Here is a 17,654-nt window from a genome sequence, read left to right as displayed (position 1 = left end):
GCCCCAGGAGGGACCAACCCTGCTGACACCTTGATTTCAGACTTCCAGCCTCCTGAGCTGTGAGCCAAGATATTTTTGTTGTTTAAGCTCTGAAACTTCAGGAAATGGTGAAAGTAAACTGATGAGTAAGAGCTCACTCCTGTGGATCCCAGGAACATTCTCCCTACTAGTCAGCATGAAATAATTCCTTTATTGAATCGAGTTCACTAATAGACAAATGGAGGAGACTGAATTCTTGGCCAACCCTTACCCAACCGCGCAAGCCTCCGTCAGCTCCCACCCAGCAGAGGTCACCAAATGGTCAGGTTATAAAACCAAATTCTCATTCATGGCTGGTACCTATAGATGGTAAATTATTGGCTGCATGAAAACCAGAAACAAAGCCACAGAATATGTAGAGTTTCATCTGCATGGGGGAGGAAGAGTCCCCTGGAGGAAGGGAGGCCAGGCTCTAGTTCATAAGCACTTTTCAGGATGTTTCTGTATCTCATTTGTTAAAGTCTCATTGGGCAGAGCAGGTTGCATGGCCAAGCCCGGAGTTAAGAGACAGATCCCACCCTTGGCATGGGGAGTAGCAATGAATTTGTGGCTTTTTTTTTCTTTTTTTAATCTAACACACTTTCCCACTGCTGTGGACTGACTTTTGTCCCCACCCAGCTCATAAGTTGAAGCCCTGACCTCCCCGCGTAATGGTTTCTGGAGGAGGGTTCTCTGGGAGGTCATGAGGGTGGAGCCCCCAAGATGGGATTTGTGCTCTTATACGAAGAGACTCTGGAGAGCTTGCTTCCGCCCCTGCGTGTGAAGGCGAAGCACGAAGGTGGCCAACAGCAAGCCAGGAAGAGAGCTCTTACCAGAACCCCACCATGCTGGTGCTCTTCAGCCCTCAGAACTGGTTAAGCCACCCAGTGTGTGGTATTTTGTTATATGGCAGCCACCGTTGAATAAGACACCCACTCACCAACAAGTCTTACCTGTAAACAAACACAGCATGTCAGGAGGCTCAGTGCAGAGCATGAACGAGGCTATACAGCTGGGTCAATTCTAGAAGGCATCAGAGGAGAACTCGCCAGGTGGAGAAGCAGGGGAGAGACTTTCCAGGCAGTGGGAACAACATATGCAAAAGCCAGGAAGACTGAATATCTGATTACGCACTCTTAATTGTGGAGAAAATGAAAAACTTGAGAGCCTTCTTTAAAGAGGTAAATTTTCCGTTGCGTTAGGGTGTGTTGTGTGAGATACAGTTAGGTTTCTGTTTGGTGCCCATGACTTTGTTGGCAGAACTGGAAATGGAAAGCCCAAAGAAAATGTAATTTAAAAGGCTGTTTAAAAATGTGAAAATGGGACCAGTGTCTCCCTGGGCCAGACACTGTTGTTAGAGAACAACCCTTTTTATTGTTCTGAAACAATAGAATGAAGAGTTCACTTCCAAAATCAAAAGCAAACTTCCCTCTCTGGAGGTTTTGGACCTTGACAGGTGGATGGAGCCTTTCTCCAAGACTTCTGAGATTGGCTGAGGAAGAAAACCAGTCATTCAAGGAAACCTTGGCAATGAAAGCTCTTCTCTACAAATGAGGCCCCCAGGATCTTCCTTCTCTAGGGAATCAGGAATTAGCCGTGTAAATGGGAAATGGTGCGTGCTCCCCTGGGGCTTTACCATCATTTTCAATGGTCCTTATTTTCATAAATGGACCATGTATAAATATCTTTAAAATCATTCACTTCTTTCTTTTAATCCTGATGACTGTAATATCTGTATTTCTATCTATATCACCAATGAACTTTGAGATTTCAGACAGAAAGCCAAAAATGATTATTCTGGTACAGTGAAGCTTTTTTACTGTTAACTGACTTTTCCTTAGAGTGGCATACATGCTTGTTCAAAAGAGCTTTAATGCAGATATACTTCTTAAATGAAAAGAATCAAAATTAACTTAATTTTCAGATTACAGTGCTCTTTTGAGAACTCTGATGACTCTCTAAGGGTAAGGAAAGTGGAAATGGAGAGTTCTATCACCAAAAGATTAAGGATGCAACATTTTTTCAGGCAAAAAAATGCTCTTTGATCTCATAGAGACTCCTGGGGTGGGGGAAGCATTTGTGTGAAGACCTGGTGCCTAGTGGAGAGTCATGCACAACACCCAGACCACTATCCCAGTCTCAGTGGGAGAAATCTCTGTCTACAGCACTGTCCCTTTGGGTCAGCACGTTGGCTGAGGGGGCCAGCCCAACCATCCCGTGGGGACCTGAGCATTCAGCAGGGAGAGTTGGAAAAGTTCTTCTGGGCCTCAGATTGTTTTGTAAAAGTACTACCAAGACATTATCAACTACTGCCAGGGCTCAAACACGGAAGGACAGCATTTTCTCTCCAACCAGTCCTCTTCAATATGAATGAAGGCAGGAGAAGGAGGTGGAAAGTGGAGACATGTGACTCCTTTTGTTTGGTTAAGGACTTTCAGTTTTCAAGAGCGAAGCTTCCTTTAGCCTCTGAGGTTTTTCAGTGATAAATCTGAGACTTTTTTTTTGTAGCTATCATGTGCATTTAAAATAGAAGAAGGGAAGGAAGAAAGGAAAAGGAAAAAAAGGCTTAAAATCCACAAGAAGATAATTTCTTGCAGGGACACAGACCATTTCATGGAGTGGTTGTGAAGGTTGAGATTTTCCAAATGGATGGATCTGTTCCCCCCTACTTTCAAGACCTTAAATTGGAAGTAGTATTGAACACTGATACTGAAAGATGGAAGGATATTTCATTTAGGTGGAGAGTTATTTTTCATTTTTCAGTGGCAGTTTCTTTCTTGAAGACTCACATAGAAGCCATGTGCGTCCTCTAATGTCTCCCTCAGTGCAGCTGGTATAAACTGGGCAGTTTCTGAGGATCCCACCTAGTGGCCCAGTGAGAAGGAGGTATCAGATCCTCTACCTGCCAGCATTGCTCTGTCAATTCCTTTGTCCCCTGCATTCTTGTTAATTAACTGGAGGCGTGACTTGCTGTCTTCCTTGTTTTGGATGGCAGGCGAGAGTCTAGCTTTTCCTCCAGGGAATGTTTTGTTACTAGACTAAATATCAGGACCACCAGTTGGCTCCAGACTTAATCCCAAAGATACCCCATTTATGGGGTACTTTGTCGGGCCCCATCCTCTCCTCTTCCAGCTGCCCTTTGGTGTCATTTTTTTTCCTCTCTTTTGATACAGAATATTCCACCGTGTCCACCTTTGGGTTTTCCTCTACCCGATCATGACTTGTCTGTCTTTCTTCCTGCTGTGAAAAACCCAAATCATGCGCATTCATCCTGTCTCTCACTTGTTTCTTTAAAACTATCTGTGATTCTTGGGAGCCCCATGCCTGCCATGGAGATACTAGAAAGCCCCAGGGCCATATTTCAAAAGACACATCAGGAAATTCTGAACATGTTTTGAAACTCGTACTAATTCTGTGAGATTACAGAGGTTTATACACTGCATTCCACTTTTTTCCCTGTGGTATTCTCACATACTTCTGAAATGGCAAAGGGACTAGATTTCTCTTGATCTGATATTAAACATGTAAGAAAACTCTGGGGGAGAGGAATTACAATGCTCTATCTGGTTTCCCATGTAAACTCTCCTAGGACTGAATGATTGTTAATGTAAGTTTCCGTTATTATTTGGCAGTGAGATACAAACGTAATTGTAGCTTTGTCTGTCGTTTTAAAGTGTTTTGTGATGAAACGGTAGATTGCGTTTATCAGGAACTGAATTGATGCCAGGCACAGCACCCAGCACTTTCTGTGGCTTAGTTTGTTTGACCCTCCTGCAGCTGGAGAGGGAGGTACTGTTACTGTCCACATTTCACAGATGAGAGACTCTGGATAAGAGAGCTGGATCCTCGGTAAGGATGTATGAATGTTTTTCTTGATAAACTTCCTGAAGAGAAATGAAATTGTGGAGGTTTGGTAAAATACTTCATTATAAAACCTGCTTGCTTTTCTTGCTGGGACCACTCTCTGCTGGTTTGCCGGCACCAGCTTTAAGATAAGCATCTGTACCCTTTATCTGCAGTCCATCCCAGCCAGATAATGGAAAAGGCAGTAACTGGAGACTTCTGTCACCAAGCCAGTTCGTGACAAGGAGATGAGCAGTTTGATGTCTCAAAGACTCCTTGAAGAAAGAAACTTTCATGAAAGTTTTGGAGTCAGTCCTCTGGCCACATATTACATTCAGCAAACTTGTTCCGCTGGATTCTTCTCTCATTACCATAATGTCTTCCCTCCTGAAGCATTCTGCCGTGTTTTATGCATCCCACCTGTGACTGGAAGCCCTGTGTCCCCTAAAGGTAAAGGGAAATATCAAAGGTCATAGGGCAGCCTTCTTGCAAAGGAAGAACCTTCTTGGTAACCCCTCGTGTTGACTTAAGTTATTTTTATTGAAATTTTACTTAATGTGCATAAATGTAAAATTGAACACCTTTTATTTGTGGCCCTGTACAAGTAAAAAACGAAGGCTAACTTATAAGTTAAATATAACCAAGACTAGAAAAAACCCCACATATTCAAATTGGCAACCTCAGTTACATGCATGGCTGTGGTTTGTGAGAGGCGAAGTGATGTGCAGTCAGAGTGTAGTTCTTACTGCTGGGCACAGGCTTTCTAGCTGCTCAGCCCTTTTGTGATCATCAGCTCACCCACCACTTTTCAGTCCTACAGGGGCTTTCAAACTTGAGCGAGCATCCAGAGCACCTGATGGGCTTGTGAAAACCCTTGTGGGTCCCACTCCCACAGTGCCTGATTCAGTAGGTCTGGGTGGGGCCCAAGAATGTGAATTTCCAGTGAGTTCCTACCTGCAGCTGCTGGTCTGAGGACCACTCTGGGAACCCCTGCACCATTCAGATCGTCAGGACACTCTCTGCCACAGATGGAAACATCGTTGACACATTAAGTCCACCTCTGCTCCTTTCTCATTAGCCTGTGACAATAGAAGTGATGTACTTCGGCAGAATTTGTATGTTGGTAAAGACAAATGCAAAAGTAGGCACTGAAATTGAGTATGTGCCACAAAGGGTACACTTGGTTACATGGTGATGGCTGATGTCCCTGGCCAGGCTTTGTAGAAGATTTTAATTGATCACCAGAAGAAGATCAAAAGGAGAGCTGCTGGACCCCTGAATGTGCGTCCATGTACCTCAGTTTCAGAACGTCATACAGGTTGGGGATTATAAAACACTTACCTGTGGCAAAAAATAATACTGTGTAAGTACCTGGCTCTTCAGCTTTGAGTGTGAAGTCAGACTGAGATTTTGGGCACAGGTGAGCAGGAACAGTCACTGGTTGTGTCCCACACTGTTGTGTAGAAGGTGGAGGCTGGCTTAGTACTGGGGACCTTTCCTTGTGCACAGGGTTGCCTGAATGGAATGAGCAACATTAGGAATGTGGGAGACAGCTTGTCCTGAAGACTGCTAAGGGGTCCCCAACAACTCTGTGGGGTGTTCGAGGGGATTCCCGTCCATAAAAGCCACATGTCCAAGACCCTTTCGAATGCAACAATTTGACAATTTGGGGACCTTCTTAGCATTCTCTCTTACAGTCTCCGAGGGTCCTCAAGCGGGGATGGTTAGCTCTATCTCAGCCCTCTCCAAAAGGGGGCCTGTGAGTCTCAGACGTGTTGCGAGCTCCTGTTCCTTCCCTCCACCCCAGACTGGCTCTCCTGCCCAGCTTCCTCAGTTCTCTCACTGTTACCACCGGTGGTCCGGCTTTCCAACTTGGTACCTGGCACACCCCCTCTGAACATCTCTGTTGCCCGTCAACCTTTCTTCTTCCACTGCTGCCAGTGTGTGGATTTCCTGCCCTTCTCCTGATTCTCATTTGGGACCCCTTTCATCCATTTAATACCAGATGGCTACTCCCCACATTATTTGGCCCTAGAACTTTTATTCAGCCAACATCTATTCTTGTCCTTGGGAACGTGTTCCACTAACCGCACTTGGAGAAATGCTGCTCTGAACAGCTCCATGTATGCCTGGTTCATTCTTGTCTGCATTTCTTACTCGGTGGGGTTTCTGTTCCCCAGCCTCACAACCAGCCAAAAACATAAGCTCACACACAAGTACTCACCACCGGAGAGGCCTCCTGTCTCCCAGTACTTATGATAGACCTCTTTCTCCCTTAATTGAACTCCACTGTGGTCCAAAGCAACACAGGTAGGCATTTTCTTATCCCCTCTGCCCTCATCACCACTTCAAAGAATTGTGCTTGTTCATTTGTTAACCTGTTGACCGTCATTCTGGTCCTGGCCAGAATGGTCAAGATGGCAGGTCCTTGTCTGGGTCACTGCAACCCTGCCCAGCACCATGCTCGGGGCAGAGAGCCAGCCAACAAGGATTTGTGGGCTGAATGCTTACCTAGTCTCCCTAACTCGACTGTGAGTTACAGAGCAGGAACAGAGTCTTAACATGTCTGCAGTTTTGAGAATGATTTCTAGCTGGAGCTGGTGGGCTCTGTACCTGTCATGATCTGGAGCACTGTAATTCAGAGGCAGCTCAGGGGAATTGGGCCTCATGGGTCTTAATTTCAATCAGTCTCCCTGGATTTGTTTTGACTGGAAATCCTATTGCCTGTTTAAAAACATATTCCCTTGGGTGCTTTTGAACACTTGAGACTTCTTGGCAGGCAGGCATTTCATTCCCATCAGGAAATCTCATCAAAATGCTGTTAGGTTTGCACATCAGGAAAATAAAAATCCTCCAAGAAGATGTTGCTGTTCTCTCAATTGGCTTTGGATGTAAGTAGGTAAGCCCTTTCAGAAAGTATCTCGAGCACATCTGATAAATTGGGTCAAGGCTGGGTGGCAGAATCTCACAATAAACAATAACGAAGAAAATGAGAGGGGGAAGGCAACATCTCCCCCCAAGGGTTTTCTCTAGTTACAGGACAAAACAGTTCAAGGGAAGGACAGTGCCAGTTTGGTGTAGGAGATTTTTGCTTTGAAGGGCTGAGCGGCCCCCAGAGCATGCTGGTTAGGCTGTGACTTGCCCTCCCATGCAGGGTCTTGGTCTGTCTTTTTAGGTCTGGCCTCCTCCAGTCTCCACCTTGTAAACCATACCTGGAAAACCACATAATGGCAAGACTACTTTTATTCGAGGCTTCTAACTTCCGTCTGAAATTTTTCACATAATTTGGTATGGACTTGTTTCCAGAAGAAGCATAGTTGCCCCTCCTTAGATGGGCAGCTCCTGACGCTCTTTAGATTCCTCTTCTCCCCATAGTCCCTTGTCCCAGCCTTCACAAGTGTGCTTTAAGCCATGCCTTTCACTTCTGCCACTTCAGTGGGGTGCTGAGGGTTCCAGAGAGAAGGCCTCTTGAGGTGAGCCCAAAGGTGACAGGATTGAAGCATCACAAGCCTGGGCGCCCTTTGTCTTGCCCTCTGGGGGCCTTATTCTGGTCTCATGTTTTGTGTCTCTCTTTTCAGAGGTGTGAACATGTATGCCATGTTGACTGGAACCCTGCCTTTCACAGTGGAGCCTTTTAGCCTGAGGGCTTTGTACCAGAAGATGGTGGACAAGGAAATGAACCCTCTCCCCACCCAGCTCTCCACAGGTAACACACCTGCCTCTCTGGACTCGGTTCAGGACTTGGGCTCCCACCAGACTTGCTTCATCTGTAAAGCAGTGTTTGTTTTGCTGCAGTGGTGTTAGGACTCCCCATGTCAGGTCTCTTCTTGTATTAAATCTAATACTTCAGAGTGGTCGGGTTTCCCATCCCTAGGTAGCCACTCCCCTCATCTCATCTTGATCCTTTCCTTTTCCATTATAATACTGAACTCCTGACTTCCTCCTTTCTCCTCCCTCCTCCTGCACAGAACCCACGTATGAAAAGGATCTGTTCTTTAGTGGAAAAATAGTAGTTTTGATTGTTTTAAAACTCACCATATTACGATGTTGACTTCGAAAAGAACGTTTATAATTACATTTCTATTGTGTCTTCCTTAGTCAATTTTCTGTAAGGAAATACTAGTTTCTTCCCAGTTTGGTCTCTGATTTGTTTTGCTATTTGTATTTTTGAACCTGTTCAAAAGCTTTTAAAAACATAAAGGTTCAATTACTTGGTTAGACTGAATCATCAGGTGTGTCTGGAAAGTCCGTTCAAACTTTAGCTGGTTCACATTTCAGTGAACAGTTCATTTTAAGGTTTGGTTTCAGAGCCAGTAAACTAGTACAATTTGTTGTTTTGTTTGGATCCCAATTCACTTCAAGTTCCTGGCTTCAGCTTGGTCTTGATTATTTAATTGGCTCTTTAAAATAAACTCAGCTTCACTGAGATAAGGCATGTGACCATACATACACAAAAAGTAATTACTTAATTTCTACTTACGATTAAAACATAGCATTTTAATTTTACTACTGTTATATGTTTTTTCTTTTGTGTTTATAAAGCCATCCATGAAACTGACCCTAGATTTATGCTTGCCAAGTGGAATCCAAACTGAAATGCATACATTCTTGCATGTAATTACCTAATTTGATTCATATGTCCACCTTTGCTAGGGAGCATGGAAGTCTCTTGTACCCTCATGCCTAGAAAAGGCAGACAGTGCTCCCTTTGAATCCCAGCCAAGACTCTGAGGAGCTGGAATACTGCTTCTCATTGTATTAGTCAGGATAGGCCAGGTTTTGCTACAGTAATAAACAGCCCCCAAATCTCAGAGGCTTATGGTAACAAAAATTAATTTCTTATTCATGCCACATATCTATTGAGAGTTGGATCAAGGTTTCGAAGGGTTCTGTCCATGCTAGTCAGTCAGGGTCCCAGACTGATGGAGGAGCCACCACTTCAAACATATCCGGTCCATGCAGAGGGAAATAGAACTATGGGTGATTTCTCATCGGCAATTAAGTGTCTCATCAACATTCCACTCCTTGTTCCTAACTTTCTAAAACATGTCACATGGGTTCAACCAACCTAAGGGGGTGGGGAAGCAATCCTACTGTGTGTCTAGATGGCAGAAAGCCAGATATATCTATTGAGTCACAGGCTGTTGGGGGAGGAGCAGGCAGTTCAGCTTACATTGTCCCTGGATTGGTTTGGGTAGCAGGGCGTGGGTGGTAGATCAACACCACCAGAAATCAGTCTCATTGCTTTAGAACCAACCTGTTTTAAACCTAGTAATATTATACAGCCTTAGTAGGCTGAGCTGGAAGTCTTTTCTGATTGTGAAGATTAAATTTGCCCCTCAATAAGTGAAAGTTACACTTCTGAAGATGTTAAAAAATAGTCAAAAGGAAATTTCTAAGCAGATACATTAGAAATGTCCTCTGCAACTCAGCATCCCTGGAGTCGGCGCCCAACCCTGCGCAGCTCCTGCTCTGAGCAGGCAGCTCTGACTTTGGCCTTTGGCTCTGTGTGTGCTTGTTAAGATCCTCACATTCCTACAGGACTTTGTTGTCCTGACTCGTCAAACATGAACAAGCATGAATTGCAATTCTCTATCTGCTTTTCCAGTTAAGAAATCTAGGGTCCGTCTCCTTGCTACTTTTTTTTTTTAACTATTAGATACATACATATTTTTCCTCAAATAAGGCTTTAACCCTTGGTGCCAGGTAGCAAGCATAGCATTTGCGCATAATAAATGCTCAGGGAATCTAGGTTGCTGACTCTGTGTTAAAGTATGTGGCCTGGCAAGGCAACCTGTGGATTCACTTGACTGCTCTGGGGTGATGGGGCCTGGAGCTGTAGGCCTGCCATTGAGGAGGCCCAGGTCATCATTTTGTGTTTACTGAGTGAACGACTTCAGTTTTGGGGACCAGTCATTGCCCTCTGACAGGCCCCTGTTTCTCCAATATGCACCTCACCAACTTGACCACTTCTCCCTTCCAGCCAGCCTGGCCCACCATCAACCGTGATACTGGATGGTACCTTCTTGTTTATATCCCCAAATATTAGCTTAACAGTAACAAGAGTAGATGCCATTTATCGAGTGGCCATGTATAAGTGCTTTTCATGTTATCCTTTGTTCCCATAACAACCGTCTAAGGTAAGAACTATTATTCCTAATTTATCAATAATGGAACTGACCCTCAGATGATGAGCTTTCCTGTTTTTGAATTCATATTTGCTTGACCCCAAACCTGTATTTTCCTACTATGCTGGGCTGCTTCTCTCCCTTTCCTTATTTTGTTTAGTATAAGATGCTCCCCCTCACCCAGATTTGGGGGTATTATCTGTTGTCCTTATGTTTTGAGTAATGTCAAAACTGAAATGTCCAAATTGAAAATATGCCAATGTCATTAAGTGTCTCACTAACTCATCTGTATTCATTTAATGATTCTGTCACTCATATTTGTAATGATCTCTGTCTATTGTATAATACTACTCTTTTTTTAGATTAAATTGGAAGAATTTTTGTCAATTTGAGTTGGAAAAAAAACAATGTTATTGCCCTTGTGAGTCCATTGTGCATGCATTTGAAGAATTTCCACTCGTCTCTACTATGTAGTTTGAAACTAAGTTTTTGGGACCTTTTCAATTCTCACTTCTAGACTGTCTCTTTCTGCTTGTTGGCACTTGCATATCAGAGAGTTGCAAATGCCTTTCATGACTTCTACACATTTTTCAGACAGCTTACCTTTCCATCTCTACACCTCAGTGATAGCACTTACAATACATTTCAAACAGTCACTTCATATCAGGAGGTTTTTGCACCGTGAAGTTGCTGAAGTGAAGCTGAAGGTTAAATGTTGGCATTTGTTGGGGGTGAACCAGTGTCAATAAAGATCTCTGAGGAGGTTCGACTGTTAGGTAACTCTCGGTGCTTTTGCCTAGGAGGTGATGAGGGAACGGGCCTCATGTGGGGATAGGACCTCACTTGTATCCAGTAGGCTATACTAATGCAAAAAGTCCCATGGCTCTGGCTGTGTCCTCTGGTCCTGTCCCTAAGCTCAGTGTCCTGATATTTGCACAAGCCAGTCCAGACTTTGCAAAGCTAGTGCTTCACGGAGGAAACTAGGTTTTGCACCAGAGGCATGTGTACTGTGTGTGATATGGAGCATGGAGAGGGAGCACCCCATGTGGGTCATCTCTGCCCTTAGGCTTGAATGGAGATCCCAGTTGCTAGCTTAGAAGGGTGACCATGCACACCATGCTTTCTGGGACAGTGAAAATACTTTAAGCCACTTTGTTCATGAGATATAGGGATGCTCAAGACTCTAACACAAACTTTGAAGAGCTCTAAGGGTGTTTTCAAAGTCCTTTTTGGATAGTAATGCAATGTTCTTGATGTTCAAAGAAATAAAATATGTCAGTAGAGATTCTAACTAAAATTACTTGTGCTCATCAGCAATTTATGAAGATGCAGAGTTCTGAAAATAGAACAAAAACACGCATCCAGACTGTTGTTAGCTCTTCTGGTTAGTCATATCTGAAAATGCCTGGCAGTAGCCTGGCTTGTTCATATCCTTTGAGGGTAAGTGACAGGGGCGCCTCAGAAACATCATTAACTCACAGCTCCATGTTTCAATTCTTTAAGTCCACATCTTTCTTTGATCAATAGATGCCCTGGAGTAAGCATCCAGATGACTCTTAGAATGTAGGGAAGTCAAGAGAAGGGAGATAGAGTTTCCAAAAAGAGGCACCTCTTTTTGATGATCTGTTTGCTTTTCAGATCATGGAGGAATATTTTAGGAATGTTTTACTGGGAGACCTGGCTATAAAACTTAGAGTATGAAATGTACCTCATGACTGCTCTGGCATCTACATGTGTATTTTTACCCACTACACTCTTAAAGGGAAATGACCTTCTGGTGATCTCATCAATTGTACAGACACCCACCTAGAGGGGTGACCTGGGGGCCTGACCAAGCAGAAGATTTTTCTTTTGGGTTGATTCTGGCATCACCATCAGCCCCTCTTTTGATAGCTTCATTTTTTACCCCGCAAAAAATGGGTTGACAGAAATGACACCCATCATTTTGTAAAGAACAGTGTTAAAGTGACAACTGAAGCCTATGAGAAAGTGAGAGATTTGTTTTTTTGTTTTTTTTCTTGAAAGGTTATTTTAGAAAACTGAAAAAATAACTTTGGAGAGAAGGATTTGGAAACTTGGTATTATGGAAACTGGATATTGTGTACAAACCTACACACCAAAATATTTTGTATATTGCAAAGACAGTATGATGATGCTCTATTAAAACAGGATATAGAATAAGAAAATATCACAGTCCCTGAGTCTGTGAGTGGCCATGGAGAATGGCTTTAAAAGAAAGGACCAGAAAGAAAGCAGGACCTCTCTGGCTGCTTGAGACACCCTGGGTGCCACATGGTGAAGGCCAAGTTAGAGGGTCTGATTTCTTTCTCTCTTTCTTTTTTTTTTCTCACACCCGGAAGCCATGCTGTACCCACTGAACACTTGTGCCTGACCTCTGCTGGTATTGTCCCTCTTATTTTCTATTGATCTGGATCCTTGTTCCCTCAGAGATATCAGTAGATTTCTACCATCCCTGGTCTCCTCTGGGAGTAGTAGACTCTCCCAAACATGTCTACAGTTGGTCTGAATTTACTTTTACTTTTCTTTTTAATTGAGGGGTATACAGTAAAATGTACACATCTTAGTATACAGCTAGATGCATTTTGACCTGTGTAATCATCACCTAGACTAAGATACCAGACATTCTCACTAATGTTTTTTTCTCCGAGTTAGAGGGTCTAAGTCAGGATGCCTTTACCCTCTGGTTCCTTTCTGAGTGGTTGAGAAAGTATTTTCTCTTCACTTTCTCTCATCCATTCAAGCCTGTAGTAGAACCCCTTCACTCACCTTCACAGGTGGACCACAAGAAAAGACCACAGGTTGTTCTGGCAAGTGCATGGGGAGACCTGAATTGGTTCTTGCTTTACCATGTACCCGTTGCATCCCTTGGACAGATATCTTAGACCCCTTGGACTTGTGGCACCCAGGGGTCCAGAAAGTAGATCTAGGTTGGCAGTGGCTGAGGAGAGGTGGCAGGCCACCTGCCCCGAGTGTCAGTGGCATCTGTGTTCAGCTTGTAATAAGGGTGTGTTTGCCCAATGTCTTCACAGGAGCCGTCAACTTCCTGCGCTCTCTCCTGGAGCCAGACCCTGTGAAGAGGCCCAATATTCAGCAAGCACTGGCGAATCGCTGGCTTAATGAGAATTACACTGGCAAAGTGCCATGCACCGTCACCCATCCCAACAGGTAATCAAGTGCATGCAGGGGCCCCTTCATGGGCCCTGTGGGGCCTGCCTACTAGCCCTGAAGAATTCTGGATGGGAAGCTGTACATGATTCAAGGAAAAGTTGTGTCTTCTTTTGGCTGCCCTCCGTCCTCCATACCCACACACGCACAGGTAGGCCCACCTCAGTGCGCAGGAGAAAGTGGAGACTGGACCGACCCATGTGGTTATGCAGAGGGCACCCTGCAGGGGGTGCCAGCTGAGGGGGCTGGTGGAGACCACACTCCCCTTGTTAAACCCACTCCTGAAGGCCTGCATCTTCCCAGAGTCGTGCCTCTTTCTAATTCACACACAGGTACCCTTTACACTAGCTATGTCCTGAGAGAGAGAGAGAGAGAGGGTGTGTGTGTGTGTATGTATATGTTATATGTCTATGTGAGCATGTGTATCTGTTGTGTATATGTCTATGAGTGTGTGTTATATGCCTGTGAGCGTGTATGTGTGTTTATATGAGTGTGTGTAGGTATGTGTTACGTGTATGTGAGTGTGTTGTATATGTGTGTATGAGCATGTCTGTCATGTATATGTCTATGTGTGTATATGTTAATGTGTTATGTGTCTGTGAGCATGTTTGTCATGTATGTCTATGAGTGTATGTATGTTATGTGTCTGTGTCTGTTGTGTATATGTCTGAGTGTATGTTATATGTATGTGAGTGTGTGTGTGCCGTGTGTATGTCTGTGAGTGTATTTGTGTGTGTATATATTAATGGTGTGTCTGTGTGTATGTGAGCATGAGTGTGTGTCTGTTGTGTACATGTCTGTAAGTGTGTGTGTGAGTGTGTGTGCATGAGCAAACATACATGAGATCCACTCCTGAGCTCTCCTGCCAGCATCAGGCAGGAGGTGGTGGAATTTCCCCCTCTTTGCCTAGAAACCCCCCCTTGGGCTCCTCTTCTGCTGCATCTTTGCTCTGGTGTTTTTCACACCACCGGAAGTGTCAGGGGCAGGAAGAAGAGGCAAGAGAAGAAGTCGCTTGCTTCCGGCCAGCCATGCATCCCTGTGGATTCTGTGAGGGCTTCACTGTAGCGCTTTCCACAAGGACAAGGCTTTAAGGAAGGCCTCCAGGCAGGACTCCATGGCACAGAATCACGGGGGCTGCTCTCGATGACCCACACATCTGCATGCTGGGCTGCTGACTACAGATTTGAAACCAAGCTAGGAGAACATCTCCCTATACTTCTTTCCTACTCATTTGACATATTGTTGACTGGAGGGAGGGCATGAGGACCCTCACCTTGGTGACTTTAGAGCAAACTTGAAGACCACATGGGTAAAATGCCTTCCAGGACTAGGACCCACTTCTTCCTCAGGACCTAGAGTGGCCTGCACACTCTAAGTCTGAAGCTCAGCCGAGGACAAGAAAACCACTGAGAATGGGGACTGATGGCAGGGAAAGAGGCATTCTCTGTGATTGTATTTTCAAAATGCCCAGGAGTCTGGAATCATCTACATGCCTTACGGAAGCTGCACTGCTGCGTTTTCCAAATGAGATGGAACAGACAGAGCTCTGTCTTGGGGAGGAAGTTCTAGAAGAACTTAGCGGGGTGTGGGTGGACATTCTGGGATCGGCATCCACGCCACTGGGCCAAGTTTACACTTGCAGTGGCCAAAGATGAGGTGTTTTCAACTCAGTTGCCATCTAGAATTCTAGCATTTGAATTACTCATGGGAGGTCATCTACACAAAGTCTAGGTTACTTAGGTTACCAAGGGAACCTGGAAATAGACTGCTGGTTTCCAACACTGGCTTGATTTAGGCCAGGATCTGAAACAGACACCAGAAATACTACCCTAACAGCGAGACAGAAAGCAAGGCTGAGGGGCCATGCCTCATTGCCAGCGCTCATATGGATAGCACACAGGCATGCTTTCTGTTAAGGGAGGGGCTGTTGGTGGCAGCCAGATGGGGCCCTAAGCTAATGTAATCACTGCCTAAATGGGTATCATCAAGCCACTCAAGGTGGCAGCTGCGGAAGGAAGAGGAGCTGGTAGTAGAAACAGCCTCCGCCTCCTTGCTGGCCCACATCTTCATTCACAAAGACACGTGCTGGGCTGTCTCCGGCTGTAGCTTTTCCGCAGGTGTAGACAGGCTTTTGTAGATTAAATCTTCAAGTCAAGTATCCTACTCTGGTTTTGTCAGATTAGTAATTTTTGCATTTAGGTTGGTCAGAAGCATAAAGGCTGCACATGAGCTGGTTAGGAAGGCAGTAAAAATGGTCAAGATCTTGTACGTTAAAGGAAACAGCAGCTACATGTCTTCTGTGTATACAAGGCCCGTAACTCATTTTATACCAGAGGCAAATCAGTGTTCAGATTTTAAGTGACAAAACCAGAATCTAAACTGTTGGTGGAGGGCACATGTTAGTTATAGTCTTTATTTTGAAAAATGTTTAAAGCCAAAAAAAGAAAAAATACACTTTTGGTAATTATTTTTCTGGTTTTAACAGCACACAGATAAGCGGGCTAAGAACATGTGACCAGGGAAAGAAACATTTTCTTTATAATGTGTATTTTATGGCTTCCCAGCACACCTAGCCCCAGATCTAGTTATTTTGGATGTTGTCAATGTTTTACTTTTGGGAAAGAGATTCTAAAGGTCCTGTGTTTCATATCACTCTTCTGTAAAGCCTTCTGTTAGGTCATTTGGGCCTCCCAAGTTGATCTCCAAAAGGCAAGAGGAAAATGTCTTTAAAAGTAGACTTTTTATATAAATGTTCACGCCAGTCAGTCAGTAGCTGTGTGCTGTGTGCTGGGCTTGCCTCACTGTTCTGAGAGCAGACCGTCTGACAGAGCACACCTTGGCTGCTTCCCCCCCGGCTCCCCACTGGGGCCCGGACAGTCTCTCACCACTCCGCTCAGCCCTGGGGATGGGTGGGAGGGGAAGGAGGCCATTAGGAAGACAGGACAGAATTAGGGCAGAATGGTCTAAAACCATAATATGAATGTACTCAGAATTATACCTAGTGTTCTGGAACATTTAACTATTGTCTGTATCATTCAAATGAGGAGTGATAATACGAATTCAATAGCTGATACGGGAGGGGACCAAGTATAGGCTTTGCTTATTGAAAATGTTTAAAACATTCTTCTCAGTTGAGCGTCAGTCTGCGGTCTGTACTTTGGCAGAGTTCTCCTGTGTTTGAAGACAACGAACATGAAGGGCAGGGATGGGGTGTCTGCGCCTGCTCACTTCCCTCCTCTCACCTCCTCCTCAGCCCTGCCTGGTGGCACCCACGCCTGGAGCACTCTTCCTCCCGGGACCCGCTCCTCAGGGATGGGCCGTCTGGGGGAACCCGGAGCTGATCTGCTAGGGCCAGGGTCGTAAGGTCCTGATCTGATGAGCCGGTGACAAGGCCATGAGGCTGTGGTCTGACTGGCCAGGGGCATGGCCACTCCCACACTCATTAGTTACCAGGTAGTGTCAAACAGCCCTTTTCTGTGTTGAGTGTTCTGGCAAAGTCAGGCCATTGTATGCTTTTTCAACAAACACTATAGTTTTTTACCACTAGTTATCCAACACCCCCACCTACCCCCCAGCTGGATTCTGTGGCCAACAGGAGAGAGGAAGGCAGATTTCATGGTCTCTGGACGTGTGTTTCGTGGCCACACTTTAGGGTCAGTGCAGGGAGAGCAGATACAGGTACGCTGACGGTGGAAGTCAGTCAGCAGACCCAGGTCGGCCTTGCCAGCCTTACCAGCAGGCCTGTGTGATCTCGGCAAGTCACTTTCCTCCTCTGTACCATGGTGAGGTTGTAGTGTGTGGTTAGGGTTCTGAGGTTCCATCCAAAATGTCTTCAGACCTTTTAGGGCTGTAGAGTTCTGCAGCCAGAGGTACTTACTTCTGCTTGTAGATGCCCTATTTGTGTCTCTCTTAAGGGGTTTAGAAGGGCCTGTCTGATGACATATCCCCGCTGCCAACACACATACATACTCCTCAGCTTTCTTCTCCGCAGCCAGTCTACATGTCTGTTTATTTGAGAGGCAGTGAGTGTAGAGGTTTAGCATCTAGACTGTGAGCTGCCTGAATGGCTTTGAATCTGGGGCTGCTGCTTCCTGCCTGTGTGACCCTGAGCAGGTGACTTCACTGCTGTGGGCCACAGTAAAACGTGGTAATAATGGTACGTGCTCATGAGATTGTCATAAAGACTAAATGAATTTCTCTTCCCACTGAAATCTAAACTCTGTGAGGCAGGGACTTGTTGAATGAATGAGTGAGTGGATAAATGAATGTCTGGCATTCACATCTTTGCCGTTTTATCCCAAGGAATTTATCATCATAGTCCTCCTGTGAAGAAGCTTTAACCTGCTCTCTGTGAGTTCACACTATTCCTTTAAACAAGGTCTGGACTGACTCCTGAGTACCCAGAAAGAATGTCAAATTGTAAAGAAAATTGGGTAAATGTGAATATAGTCCAGATACTAGAGAATATTAGGAGATTAT

At 44.9% G+C, this 17,654-nt stretch overlaps 1 protein-coding gene across 2 annotated transcripts in view; it reads left to right on the top strand.

Moving 5' to 3' along the window:
• Window positions 1-17,654, top strand: part of HUNK (hormonally up-regulated Neu-associated kinase) — a 105,376-nt gene that overhangs the window by 70,298 nt on the left and 17,424 nt on the right. For both annotated transcript variants that reach the window (XM_017662664.3, XM_037014810.2), the window contains exons 5-6: window positions 7,440-7,567; window positions 13,040-13,175. In XM_017662664.3, coding sequence (XP_017518153.3) covers window positions 7,440-7,567; window positions 13,040-13,175 — 264 coding nt within the window. The remainder of the gene's footprint in view (window positions 1-7,439; window positions 7,568-13,039; window positions 13,176-17,654) is intronic.

This window comes from Manis javanica, chromosome 3 (genome assembly GCF_040802235.1).
Source record: "Manis javanica isolate MJ-LG chromosome 3, MJ_LKY, whole genome shotgun sequence".
Classification (NCBI taxonomy): domain Eukaryota; kingdom Metazoa; phylum Chordata; class Mammalia; order Pholidota; family Manidae; genus Manis; species Manis javanica.
The sequence above is the reverse complement of the archived record's forward strand: the minus strand, read 5'-3'. Positions and strand labels throughout refer to the sequence as shown.